Source organism: Equus quagga, chromosome 11, assembly GCF_021613505.1.
Source record: "Equus quagga isolate Etosha38 chromosome 11, UCLA_HA_Equagga_1.0, whole genome shotgun sequence".
In the NCBI taxonomy this organism is placed as follows: Eukaryota; Metazoa; Chordata; class Mammalia; order Perissodactyla; family Equidae; genus Equus; species Equus quagga.
The window spans coordinates 62,722,697-62,736,793 of NC_060277.1; the positions used below are offsets into that span (position 1 = coordinate 62,722,697).

The 14,097-nt window shown below is 46.5% G+C and overlaps 1 protein-coding gene across 9 annotated transcripts in view; it reads right to left on the minus strand.

Moving 5' to 3' along the window:
- DNAH9 (dynein axonemal heavy chain 9) overlaps positions 1–14,097 on the minus strand; it is a 324,423-nt gene that overhangs the window by 20,992 nt on the left and 289,334 nt on the right. For 7 of the 9 annotated variants that reach the window (XM_046676357.1, XM_046676358.1, XM_046676360.1 and 4 more), the window contains 3 exons: positions 12,824–13,015; positions 10,729–10,899; positions 4,891–5,073 (listed from right to left, as the gene is read on the minus strand). In XM_046676357.1, the coding sequence (XP_046532313.1) occupies positions 4,891–5,073; positions 10,729–10,899; positions 12,824–13,015 (546 nt within the window). Of the gene's footprint in view, positions 1–192; positions 299–4,890; positions 5,074–10,728; positions 10,900–12,823; positions 13,066–14,097 lie in introns of those variants that run through there. The other 2 variants (XM_046676361.1, XR_006890674.1) reach the window with 2 other exon arrangements.

The following is a 14,097-nucleotide window of genomic DNA, read 5'->3' on the forward strand; positions in this document are numbered from 1 at the left end:
TCAACATGTGCACTGATTCTGCGTCCCGTGTAACCAATCAACATGTGTACTTATTCTGCTTCCCGTGTAACCAATCAACATGTGCACTTATTTGCTTGCAGGTCAAGAGTCAACACAAAGAAAACTTACAAAGAAAACACAGAATCCTTCTCTTAAGAAAATGTCGCATTTCAGGGTCCTGTGACTTGCCTGCTCCACATTAGCATTGCAGGGAAATCTGAGAGAACTGAAGGCTGGGGGGTACCTTATGGTGTCTATGAGGGCTGTCTGGCTGTGACCTTGACCACTCTATTCATCCCTGTAAATAAATGCTTTCATAACCTTTCTTTGATATAGTATAGAATAAAACCTTATTTTTCCTGCAGGCCTTCATTGCTTTAATTCAGTGAGCTGGTTAAAAGCGCAGATTCACAGTCTCCAGTCCAAACCTAGGGATGCCAGCCTCTGAGGAGGGCCAGGAACGTCCATTTGGAAAGGGCACTTCTGGGGCATCCGAAGCAGCTGGTGCTCTGGGCTCGCAGGCACGCAGCCCGCACTCAATCCAAGGCGTTAGTGACACCCACATACTCCCTCCTCCAGGGGCTGTGGGCTGCACCCTGTCCTGTGGGTCACTCTTGTCCACTTTTCACTCCCTATGAAGATGGCCTCTGCACCCAGCTCTCATGTGTACGAAAAACGGGAGGGGAAGAGTTGGGAAGGGAAGAGGGAATGCTATGGGTTCTGTCCCCTCCAGGCTGGCTTCCAGACTGAGGGGCCAGCAGCTCATCTGGGTGTTCTGATAGAGTGCAGGAAGACCAAAGGCAGATGGGCGGGGGGCAGCTGTCCGGTGGGGGGGTGACTGTTGGTCGTTAGAAGGCCAAAGCAAGGCACCCCTCACAGACTTGCGCTCTCAACACACAATGGCTCAGAGTAAAGAGCCAGAGCAGTGCAGCTGGCGGGACTTGAAGGCTGAACATCTTTCACATATTCAGAAACAAATTTTGTCAAGCAGCCACTGACAGCATAGGAACAAAAATGTCTGATGCCATCAAACATTTGAATAATAAAAAACAGTTCCTAGGGGCTGGCCGGGTGGCGCAGGGGTTAAGTTTGCACGTTCTGCTTCTCGGTGGCCCGGGGTTCGCCGGTTTGGATTGTGGGTGCGGATATGGCACCGCTTGGTAAAAGCCATGCTGTGGTAGGCGTCCCACATATAAAGTAGAGGAAGATGGGCATGGATGTTAGCTCAGGGCCAGTCTTCTTCAGCAAAAAGAGGAGGATTGGCAGTAGTTAGCTCAGGGCTAATCTTCCTCAAAAAAAAAAAAAGTTCCCAGCCCTGCCCAGATTCTAGGCTGGCAGGCTGGTAGTGGCTCCATCGAGGAGAGCACTGCCCAAATGAAATAGAGCACAAGCCACGAATGGAGCCACATGTGTAATTTTAAATTTCTAGTAGCCACATTTAAAAAAGTAAAAAGAAACAGATGAACTTATATTTTATTTAACTTGATATATTTAAAATGTCAAATATCATTTCAATATCTAATCAACATAAAAATTATTAATAGGATATTTTACTTTTTTGGTCTTCTGTCTTTGAAATCTAGTGTTTAATTTACACTTACAGCACATCTCAATCTGGACTAGCCTCATTTCAACTGCTAACCTGTCATTAGTGGCTACTGAATTGGATAATACAAGTCTGAGAATTTAGCTTCTCATGTAGTTTTCCTACATAGGCAGAGAATTTTCTGGGCAGGATGCCATCAGTAGGTGGCCCTTTGAAAGTTATACCTAGTTGTTATTGTAAAGGAATAAATTGGCCTTTGGGAGTTTTGTATATCAGACTTTTGTGTGTTTGGTTGGTGAGAGTCAGTACCTCTGACTAACCAGCTCTGGGATACTATGGGACCTTGTTCTTCATTGTGTAAGGCTGAGAGCCAGAAGTTTGACTGGTGAATCCCAGGGGAATTTCTGTCTGTGGGAACATGGCTGTGGCCAGCTGACCTTCCCTGCCCATGTCTGTGTGCTGTAGGCTTTGAGCTCCCACCGTTCTGGGGGCTTAGTGTACCTCTCAGTTCAACTAATACTTTTTTGGGTAGCATTATGGTTTCCCATCCAGTCAGTTATGAATGATCACAAGTAAAAATCTCTTTATCACAGATGCTAAGAATATTGGCCTAATGACTTCAAAAGTTAGACATTTTTCAGCTTTGCTGCCCAGTCTGAGCAGAGCATTTGGGTTCACCTGTTTGCTGTGCTGGGTAGCCCCACCTAAAACACTCCCAGAACTTTAAAGTGACTGTTAAGGAAAGGACAAGAAGGAAAACCTCCATCAGAGTTCCTCTTCCTCCCCGCTGGCTGCCAGTCATGCTTTCCCGCCAGCGTTCCGGGGGGAGCGTGGCGCCGAGTGCTTCCTCACGGCTCCATTTATCAGACCCTGTCCAGGGGGCCCTCGCATCTCCTCACATGCCAGGCTGTCCTGTGAACCCCCTATTGAAGTCACTCCCTTCTGCTGTTTCCTCTCCTACTCCCCTTTCTTGCCAGCTCCACTTTCTCTCTTCCCTAGACCTCAACACTTTCCCTTCTCTGAACTCTGCTGCCGTCCCCTCGCACCTTCATTTTTCCAGGGACACATTTGTCTTTTTCTTCTATCTGCTTGCCTTAGCACTGCGCTTCACAAACTTGACTCATCACAAGAATTACCTGGCTGCTGGTTAAAAATACAGGTTTCCTGACCCCACCCCAGAGGTTGGTAGGCCTGGAGGGTGGAGGCGGGAATAAGTATTGTGATAAATCCCCCAGAGCGTCTGGGGACCTGTCCTAGCGTGACTGGGTCTTCATGATGGCAGTTTTTCATGGGCATCGCTCTAGCCATCCAGCTCCCAGAGGGATGGGGAGGAAAAGGCAGCATGCAGTTGTGCTGACTGCTTCTGGGCCGTTGTTCCGTCGCCGCCTTTGGAGGTTCACTGCATCCCTCTTACTCGCCGGAGTGGACCCTTTGCTCCGGCCGAAGCAGGGGAACTCTTAGAGCAGGCTCAGGCTGCCTCTGCTGGAACCTCTGGAAGACTCTTCTCCTGGTCCCCACCTGCAGTAGCCCCACCCTTCCTCCAAAGACCCCTTGAGGCCTCTTCTCCTCCGGGACCTTCCTGATCCCACATCCTTGTTTCTTCCTTTCTTCTCCCACACCTTTCTATGTGGCACTTCATTATTTCTGCCTTGGGTTATAATCTGTTTGTGTGCTTGTTTTTCTCCAAGCCTGTCTCTGGAGAGGAAGGCTCCCCTTTCAGCCTCTTATGCATCCTCCAGCACGGAGGGCCGAGACTTGCCCAAAGAAGTCATCAATCAGCAGTGTTCAAACTAGACTGAAAAAAAGACAAGCCTCTCCCCACCCTCCCTTCCTCCTTGGCCAGGAGCACTCTGTGATTCGTAATGCCAAGCCACCACAGAGGCTCTGGGAAGAAAAACGAGCGAATAAATTGGAAGCTGAATGGGTAAATAGACTGCACCAAATTGCATGAATTCAATAAGCTAAGTTTGCAACAAACCTACTCCGGATAATTACTAATATATACCTGTGCACCATAGTAACGGAGCTGCATAATGTGACAGGCAAAGTCCTTATTTACATCTGAGATTGTTCCATGAAGTTTTGATTTCCTTTGATTACAAGCTGGTATGTAATTTGGAAACATTACCAAACACCGTCAGTCTTCAGCAGCCCTTTCTGTCTCCTCTTTCTCCTTATTTCCCTCCATCCATGTTGAGGGGAGAAGAGAAATTAACAGATTAAAAGACCCCCACTAACCTAGATTTTGCATCTGTTTCAGTTTCTATGCAACTACATGGGAAGAAACCCACGATGGTTTTCCTGTGCACACGTGACCGTGGCTGTAGAACCTGAGAGCCGGACACGAGGGCAGCAGGCAGCACACCACGCCCCTGGGCTGCCAGGGCTTGGCTGAGCTTTCACGGTCAGCTACGAACTGGGTTCTCAGGCTTCCTCTGTCTGGGGTCACAATTCCTTTAATAAATGTGTCACTGCAACTGACAGCAGTCCCCTTCCTCACCTCCTAAAAGGCAGCAGGCCCTCCCACTTACCTGTCATCCAGGTGAAGGGTAATAATGGCGCTTATCTCTTAGGCTCTGTGCTGGGCACTCGACATAATCATCTTTCAGTCGATGAAGCGGACTCGTTTAAGTAATTGGTGATAGAAAAAGTAGAATCTTTCATTGCTCAAGAGAAACCTCTGAGCTTGTGCAGTATCTTGGATGTTTCAGACAACCTTGAGGTTGTAAAAGATTAAAATTCTTTCCTTTGCCCTGATGGGATGATAATACTGACAGCTAATGGTTTAGGGGTACCTACCATGTGTCAGCATTGCTGTAACTATTCTACGGAAATCAGTTTATTTAATCCTTCCAAAAGCCCTGTGAAGTAGGACCATGATCGCTGTTTTACAGGAGAAGAACCTGAGACGCAGTGAGGGTTAAGTCACTTGAAGGCCACACAGAGAGGAAATGGAGGAGCTGGGAGTTGATCCCGGCAGTCTAGTTCTAGAAGCCGTACTTTTCTCTAGCTCCCATGAAAGAAACTTAACCCATGTCAGTGGAAGACACCAGTTTGTCAGGACTTTCTTGCTTGGGCCTCTGAGAGTAGCCTCTGGGGGCAGCTCATGGGCCGTGCAGTCGCTCCTCGCTCTCTCATTTCAGCACAGCTCCAGGCTTTAGAGCCATGTATCTTAGCCCCCTGCAGCCGGCCAGACTCCGGTTTCTGGGAGGGACAGCTTCTTGGTCGTTCAGATTGCTGTAGGACAACTGCTCTCCAGCTCTCAGGTCCCTCAGTGTCCCTCTGTCCCCAAGGGGTCCAGCTGTGTCCTTTGGCAGTCCCCCTCCCCCCAAGACCTCACCCACCTTTAAGCCAAGGTCCAGCTCCCTCAGTGAGCGCTGGATCTCTCTGGTGAGGATGTTCATCCGCTCACACTCCTGGAAGGCAACCACGATGTAGGGTGTGCGCTCCTCCACTTTGGCCATCAGCTCTGAGATGTTAAACTCGTCTGTCACTCGCTCCAGTATTTCTTCCAGGACAGCCTTGACCTGTCACACGAGAGGAAACACAGGGTTAAGAAGAGGTTCTAATTATCCAGAAGGATTCTTTTCTCCGGCAATATGGCACTGAAGATGGCAGCCATCCATCACTTCACCATACTCTTGCCCACTTGCTTATGTCAAGTGGGTCAGGGAGTGAGGACCGACAATAGATGGCCTCTCCCTAGGCTGGCCAGCTCCTTGTGACTTGTGTGAGCAGCTTTAAAAGATGAATGCAGATGCCTTTCCAGGAACTGGGAGTTGGAAAAACCCAGGAACTGACCTAGTTAGCTGTGGAAATCAAACTAGAGAGGCACAGGATAGACTTGGCCAAGGGTGGTCATTCTGGGCCACGTAAAGCTGCAGCAATGAGCAGCAGTGAGGAATATGTGTATGTATATATATATATACTCTCTTCTGAGTTTCCATGAGCCTGTACTGTGGTTTCTGTCCTTGGTCATGGAAGAAGCATCCTCATCTATCATGCAAACCTCCTCCCTCACCCCATGATGCCTTTACCACACAAACTGTCAGCTAATTAGACCAGGGGAGCTAAAACAACCAGGGTCTCCTGCTGGAAATTGGAATCGAGGCAGCGAGATACCGGGTTATTTTGGGGTAAGCACTCCAAGGCTGTCTGCCATTTTGAGTAAACAAACAAGCCCAGGAGGTCTGTCAGCAGATAAAGAAAAATGAAACCAGTGCAAACATAATAGAACATGTGGCCCGCAGAAGGATGGAGGGAGGGAGGGAGGGAGAAAGGGAGCCTGCGAGAGAGCGCCAGCCCTTCCTGGATCGTGAGAGCTGAGCTCCAGCCACAATGGATGGTTGTTTTTCTGTCTGCTCATCTCTTCTCCCTTCTTCTGGTAACAGGTTCCTATCTCCTTTTGTGAAATTACCTCTTCTCCATGTTTTGGGGGTACAGTCATTGGACCTAGCCCTCCCTTGACCCAAATTAGACCAATCAGATGGTCTTTCCCAGTGCAATGACAATTTGAATCTCGAGCCTAGGATTCAAGGACAGAAAGTGGCTGGAGCCACTGCCAGGATGGAAGTGTGCTGAAAGGACTGTCCACTCTTCTTTTTCCCTGAGACCCTAAAGCCGCTGTGGTTTCTATCCTTTCTTAGGTTGATTCCTTTGAGATAGTGTGCTATTTCTTGCCTATTTCAGCGAAAATGTTTTCTGTTGCTTGCAACCAAAGAGCCCTGACTGAGGCAATCCAGTTCTGTTATGCGTCACCCATGTGAATTTAAGCAAGTCACTTAGGCCTCAATTTTTCCATCTATAAGAATTTCTAAGGACATCTTTCTCCACCTGCTCCCTCTCCCCCACTCCCAGGGCTGATGCGAAGATCAAATCAAAGGAGTTGATGAATGTGGCAGCCTCTGAAAGCTATAAAGAACTATATAAATGTACGAGATTATTAATATTCACTTTGCCTTGTATTGTTAACAGACAATACATTCTCTAGGAAAAGAGCTGATGTTAGAAAAAAAGAAAGTAAAAGCTCATCACCCTGTCACAAATGGGTCTCTGGTGCTGTCATAGCAAAACCTGGAATGGAATTTTAATAGTACCTGAAAGGAGCTGCTGGGGTAGAGGACAAATGGCTAAAATTATATTACATTCTATCTCTGAAGCTGAATTTGAAGAGACAGCCCTATCTCAGTGAGCTGCCATGTGAACATTATTCACAAAGAGATGATGAGATAGTGTGGAGGCATTGTTCCAAAACATGTCGAATGTGGGGAAACAGAGTTCTACTCTGTCACTGATCAGGCCGGAGGATTTGGAGACCCGGCCCGACGAGGCAGGACTGCTAGGAAAGGGAGCAGATCCACAGACGTCCAAGACCCTCTTTTGCTCAGAGAACTCCAAAGCCCCCTTCATATGGGAGGAGTGGATTCCAAGGGATGTGGTCTACTTTATTTTTACGTGCAAACACCTCTGCTTTTTTTAAAATTTTGGGGAAAGTAATAAGTGCTTAGCATAAAATCCAAATATTATGGATACTTATGATATTAGAAGTAAAATCCTCCCACAATCTTGCCTCTTCCCTCAAAGGGGGAAAAACAATGTTAACTGTTAATTTGGGGGGGTTATAATTCTGCAGGTGTCCTTCAATGCATATAACCCTACCCATCCATCATCCATCCATGTATCTATCATGTCTATCTATCTTCCTTTCTGCCTTCCTCCCCACCCCCCTGCCCCCGCTTTCTCTTTCTTTCTATTTATCACTAATGGAATCATATGACACATAGCTTTTCCAGCTTGCTTTCTTTTCACCTTATGATAAATCTTGGACACCTTCCCTTGCTAGTACATGTGGATTTGCCTTCTTCTCTTTAACAGTATATGTTATTTCACTGTTTTGGCATACCATAATTTAATACGTCATTACCCTATTGGTGGCTATTTGGTCTGTTTACCGTTTCTACTACTTAAAACAATCTTGCCATAAATAAATATGTATGTCATAAAATCTGTGCACTTTTGAATGTTTCCACTGGCTGAATTCCTAGAAATAGAATTATGAGTAAAAAATATGAACATTTTTAATTTTAGTAGCTGTTGTCAAATTGTCCAACAATTTAAACCTCTACCAGCAGAGATGACAATGCCGGTTTTCTTATGCCCACACCACTGGATGTTATCACATTTTAAAATCCTTACCATTAGGTGAAAAATGATATTTCACTTAACTTCACTTGTGAGCGACATTGAGAATATTTTACTATTTTTATTGGTCATTTGTATTACTACGTGAATTCCTTTGGTGTCCTTCTTTCCCCTCCTCTCTTCTCCTCTCTCTTTTTCCATTGGTAAGAAGTCTGTGTGTGTTAGCAGAATCTGCCCAGAACCAGATAGGTTCTCCTGGTTTGTCTTTGACTTTGCTCATGGTGTTTTTGCTTTGCAGATGTTTTGCATATTTTAAGCCATCAAATTTGTCAATCTTTTTCTTTATAGATTCTGAATTGCTTTTCTTTTAAGGTTTTATATGCCTTCCTCTTTGTAAGATCATAAAAGCCTTCACCCAACTTTTATTTCAGTACTCTTTCATTTAAATATTTTAGCTATCTGAAATAGACTTTGGTATAAGGAGTTAGGGAACCTGCTTCACTTTTCTCCAAATGAGCCAGTCGTTCAACACTGAGGCAATCCAGTAGTCAAGGGCAAATGGGAGAGACGACTACCTCACCACCAAGGAAGCAGGAAGGGTGGACGTCACACCGGAGGCCAGCGTGATGGGCCAAATCACGTCCCCCCTAAATTCATATGTTCAAGTCCTAACCCCTAGACCCTTAGAATGTGACTGCATTTGGAGAGAGGGTCTTTAAAGAGGTGACTGAGTTAAAATGAAGCTGTTAGGGTGGGCCCTAATCCAATCTCACTGGTGTCCTTACAGGAAGAGGAAATTTGGACAGACGGAGAGAGATGACAGAGGCATGTGAGCATAGAGGAAAGGCCTCATAAGGACACAGTGAGAAGATGGCCATCTACAAGCCAAGGAGAGAGGCCTCAGAAGAAGCCAACTATGCTGACAGCCTGATCTCGGACTTCCAGTTTCCAGAACTGTGAGAAAATAAACTTTTGTTGTTCAAGACACCTAGTCCGTGGTACTTTGTATGGCAGCCTAGCAAACTAACCCCATGATTAGTGGCAGATCCATCTGCCCAAGAGAGGCATTCGGGGCCACGCAGGAGTTCTGGCTCAGGTCATCAAACGAGCCCATGGTGCGCCCTAGAAAGAAAACCCAAGCTTGGGTTGAAGACTGTGGTAGGTTGCTGATGTCTCTCCCCCCGACCCTACTCCTGACTTTTCTCTCTCCTTCCTAGGCACATGGCAACCCAGCTATGCACTAAATTTCCCAAGTTCTCTTCCATATAGATGTAAACATGTCGGTAGACTTGGGCCGATCGTTCATGAGCGTATGTGGAATGTGCAACCTCCGGGTCATTTCCGACTTAACAACACAACACTCCATCTGCTTTGGCTCTTTGCCGCTCCTCTTGAGCTGTTCTGTGGATGTGGAAGAACAGAGCTCATGAGAACATGTGAGCTATATGAGAAACAGCCTATCATGGATGGTCCAAATCTACTGACATGTCTGCATCTATATGAAAGAGAAATTGGGAAGTTTAGCGCATAGCTGGGCTGCCATGTGCCCAGGAAGGAGAAACAAAAGCTGAGGGGGGTGGGGAAGTGGGGGAGGAGACACGAGCAGTCTACCAGGTACTAGTCTGAGGGCAGAGGTATAGTACAACTGACACACACACAATAGCCTGCACACCTGTTGCTTCTTGTACACTGTGATGCATAGCAAGTGACCACGGTTCATTCATTTCTGCAACACATACACAAACACACACAAACACACACACACACACACAAAATTTCTTGAGTTGGACAAAGGGGATAAGGAAATGACAAGAACTAGAAGCTTCTTTGAACCCCACCTGAAGCATCCTAAATCTATTACTTGTGTAGTCCCAGCCTTTTTCATTTTTAGAGCCAGGAATGTTTTTCATTCTAAGTGGTTTGGATTCTGAGCAACATAAAATTTCTTCTTTTCCTTTTGCTCTCAAATTACATCCTATGCATCAAATAGTGGGACAGGCTGAGAGGTGTGATTTGGAGCAGCTTTCTCAAAGTATGCTCACCCGCATCAAAATTACTAGGGTGCAAATTCCTGGGCCTGACCCTAGACCCCAGAATCAGAATTTCATGCTCCCTAGCTCACTCAGAGGCATGATGCAATCTGAGAACTGCTATTTCGATGACACCACTCCATACCTTTAAACAAAAGTCCAGCTCCTTTAGTGTCAGTTTGGTTTCCTGAAATCCATCCCTGGAGCCTACAGCTTGATGACCACCCAGGGTTCCTAAGCCTTAATCTTCCAAGTGTGTTCCTTGTAAAGCCAGTGGAATCTCCATGGAGGAATTAAAGGAATCCAGGCAGGACTGTGGGGTGGAGGTGGGAGAAGGAGGTACGTCTCTTAGAAGCTGAATTAGCTCGTCCTGGGAAAAGTTTCGCTGTGGTGCCCATTCCTTTTCTACCCTCTGCTACGCCCACACCAGGAACACAGCCTTCAGATTGCCTCTGGTTGTTCTAAAACCCATACCTCATCCTCGCCTGCCTTTGCATCCATAATTTCCCTCCACCTTCCTGAAAATTCAGGAAGTCCTGTGTTTGGTATCACGTCACTGAGTGTTAGAAGACTCTGATTAAATGTCATTCATACAAAGAGAAGAAGGCATTTTGTCTTAAAGGAGTGAGCATCATTACTTACTTTGCCATAGAGTCATGAAGTCATCTCAAGTTTCCCAAACCACCATTGTTTGGCGCTGCCCTTTTATTTGGTTTGGCAGACAAACTGAATAAAACTGCCTTCAAGTGGACTAGGAAAGCAAACTGCCAAACCCATGGCAGGGACTTCCTATGATTTAACCCGATGGCCAGAGTGGTGACATGACTGGGGAGGGACTGGGGCTCCTGGAGGTGAAGGGCAAGCCCATCAAGGCTGGACCGGCTCTGTGCAAGGAGAAGGTGTGCACCATGTGGTCTGTGCTGTGTACGGCCAACACGGCCAGTGGGAGAAGCCTCTCCCTCTGCAATCCTCGGGCTCCCCAGAATGGTCTCAGGCAATCCCTCCATATACCTTTTCTTCTCTCGAGGCCCCAGCTCCATCTCCAGCGTTGCTGTCCCGGGGCTGCAGCTCCAACACGGTGCGAAAGAGCTTTTCTGAGTTCTGGGTCAGGAAGCCAATCTCCGCGTTGGGGTGGAGGCCATAGAGATACGGTGACTCTGGGGGCAGCTCAGCATCAATGTACTGAAAGTCAAGGGCAAGCTCACTTAAACACAAACCAAGATTGCTCACCAACGCTGGCTGACGTCAGCATGCTCTCCACCCATTAGTGTACATCCTTTCTTGACACCACCCATTTTTGTATGCTGGGCCAGTTTTCCAGAACCTCCACATTCATGACATCATTCTCTTTTTTAAGAAGCTTAGCCAACTTTATCCATCGCCTGTCTCACCCCTCCCACCACCCCCTGTCAGACACCTGTCCCTCCGCACACGTGGAGGACTTCTGATTCTTCTAGAAATACTAATGCCTACCTTTATTTTCACTCAAGCTCTTCTCGGATCCCAGCCCTTTTCCCCTTAAATTCCTATTTTCTCCCCTCTGTTTATCTAAATCAGGGATGACAAACCTAAACACAAACATGGGACCATGCATGCAAAATAAAGGTATGGATGTGGCTGTAGGGTGAGGGGAATTTTGCTGTGACCTGAAAGTTCCTGTATCTGATGAAAAAAATTCCAATTAAAAACTTTTAAAACAATGTGTCACCCACACAACACATCTCTGTGGGCAGTTGTGGTGGGCCACAGTCTGCCATCCCTAAAAAGTGCCCCCTGGCTTTTAAGGTTCCCTTCCTTCTCTGAATGTTCTCTGAGTTCTCCGTCACAATTCTCTCTGTTACAGCAAGAAAACATCCCTCAAGTTTAGCTCCTCATGTGACTTTGATGATTTCTTGGTGTTAGTAAAATCCAATCTAAGTAAAACCTTGCTCAATCTTTAAAGGCAAATTTGTGGCTTATTTTTGTATTTCTTCCAGCACCAACACACTCTTGGACTCTTGGTGGGCGCCCTAGAACCATCTACTAATGGACAGGTCAAAGAAAGAGATGAAGAAAAAGCAAAGCTGCCTTAGTCATTTGGAAGTGTGCAAACCGTGTTACTGTTGCCCACCACTGCCTCCAGCCTCTTGTTGAATAGTTCTATACACACTAGGGGGCGCTCTTGCACAATTTTCTTGGGTAAAGCCTTTAAACCTTTCAGTCAAGTAATTTATTAAAAAATGCTTCCTATTTTCTTTAACGAGTCTTACTGTTTTTAATTTCTTTTCATAGGTCCAGTTTTTCTGGAACGAATGACTTTTACGACTTACCCTCTTGAATTTTATGAATTAAAAATTTTTTTAAAGCTGAAGTTAACGTTCATACGACCAGTATTTCCTTTAAGTTATTCAAGGGTTAAGCATTCAAGGGTTCAGTATTCAAGGGTTCTTTCAGGCATGTTCAAAAGTCAAGCAATGAAAATGGTTTTTAAAAAAATAATCTTTGAATATATTTTCCATGGCAGGCTAAGTAGGCAAAGATGAACACCTTAAAAATAGCAGAAACAATAGTAAAATGAAAACCCAAAGTGATAGTAAGAAAAAGCGCCACGAGCATGTTTTCCTTGGCGTATGTATGTGAGTATGTGCGCCTGTGTTCATAGCGACCAACAGAGGAGAGGCAGGCGAGCGATCTGCCTACAGAATCACGTCCCTCTGAGGACAGTTAACATTGCTAGTATGAACTTGACCAAAAGTTGACTAAGTTCTTACCTGGAATTTTGCTCTTAATGGCTTTGTCAATATTCTGAATGAAAACAATCAAATGACTGCCCCAGATGTTATTTGTAGAAAAGAGAAACAAATAGAATTATTGAACCAAACATCAAGAATAAAAAGATCTCCAAAGGCTCAATTTTATCATTAATTTGAGGCTAGAAATCCTATAGCTCTCACATTGAGCAGGGCAAACTTGGGGCTGAGAACCACACTCGATGTAAGCTCAGCTCTCTAAGCCATTCTTCCCTGGCCCTGAGTGAGCATCCCCAGTGGTGGAGGCAGCATGGGAGCAAGACCCAGGGCCCACATGAGGACCACCATGCCGGCATGAGGGAAGAGCAGAGACTTACCTGATGGTAACCACTGTAGTCCATGTTTCCTGGGAGTGGGAACCCTGGGGCCAGAGACAGCTCTCCTTCTAGCATTTCTGGTTTGATGAATTCCTCCAGATAGGTCCTGCAGAATCTCCTGTCCCAGTCATCTGTGATGTGGCCTCCGTACATGATCTCTCCAAAGAGGTAGCGCAAATCATCATAGGGGACCTGAGAGACAGGGGAAGGGAAGAAAGATCTCCACGCAGGCGCCGGGCTGCCTGATGGACGGGCAGAGTGTAAGCCACAAAATGAGATGCTTCTCCAGATCAGGAGCAGTGTCTATTCATCCGCGTACCCCGAGTGCCGCGCGGAGCTCATTAAGTGCTTGAAGAATCACGTCAAAGGGTGAGGAGAGGCGAGCGCCAACCCCCTAGCATACATGCCTTCCCGCTTTCACGGGCCTTGACTGTGGCAATGAAGTCAGGCTCTACCTACAAGTCCTTTATTTATTTATTTATTGATCTATTTTTGAGGAAGATCAGCCCTGAGCTAACATCTGCTGCCAATCCTCCTCTTTTTGCTGAGGAAGCCTGGCCCTGAGCTAACATCTGTGTCCATCTTCCTCTATTTTATATGTGGGATGCCTACCACAGCATGGCTTGATGAGTGGTGCCATGTCCGCACCCGGGATCCAAACCTGTGAACCCGGGCCACGGAAGTGGAATGTGCCAACTTAACCACTGCGCTACTGGGCTGGCCCATACAAGTCCTTTAAATAGGCGAATGCCAAACGGAAGAAAGTGAGGACCAGGGTACTATTCTAATTTTCTGCCATTAATGAGCATATTAATGAATCGTCTCCTTCCCAAGTTCAAAGTGAATGAAATACAGAAGGCAAGTTCACTGGTATCACAGTTAGGAGGGAAGCCACTTGGGGAAAGGCTGTGGCAGTGCAGCAAAGGAGGGGATGGTGTTGTGGGGGTGGGCTTCCCTGGTCCCCGGAGCTGGAGGCAGAGGGATTGCTTAGGGCATCTGGGCCTGATCCACTTCCCCACCAGGAAGAGGAGGTGGCCTTGCTGATGCTTCTATGTTTGGTCCATGAACTAGAAGAGGCCTGATGCTGTGAACACGCCCTTACATGGAAGGGCATGGATCGTTAGTGTCAGTTTTCCTTCACCCGGAGATATCAGACAGAGAAGGACGGAGATGAGGTGTAAAAGAATTTGACTTCTTCAACTTTAGCAAGACCCCACCTATGTGAGGAGCTGGGTGTCCCGAGAGAAGTTCTGTGTCCTTGGCTAATTTAATTG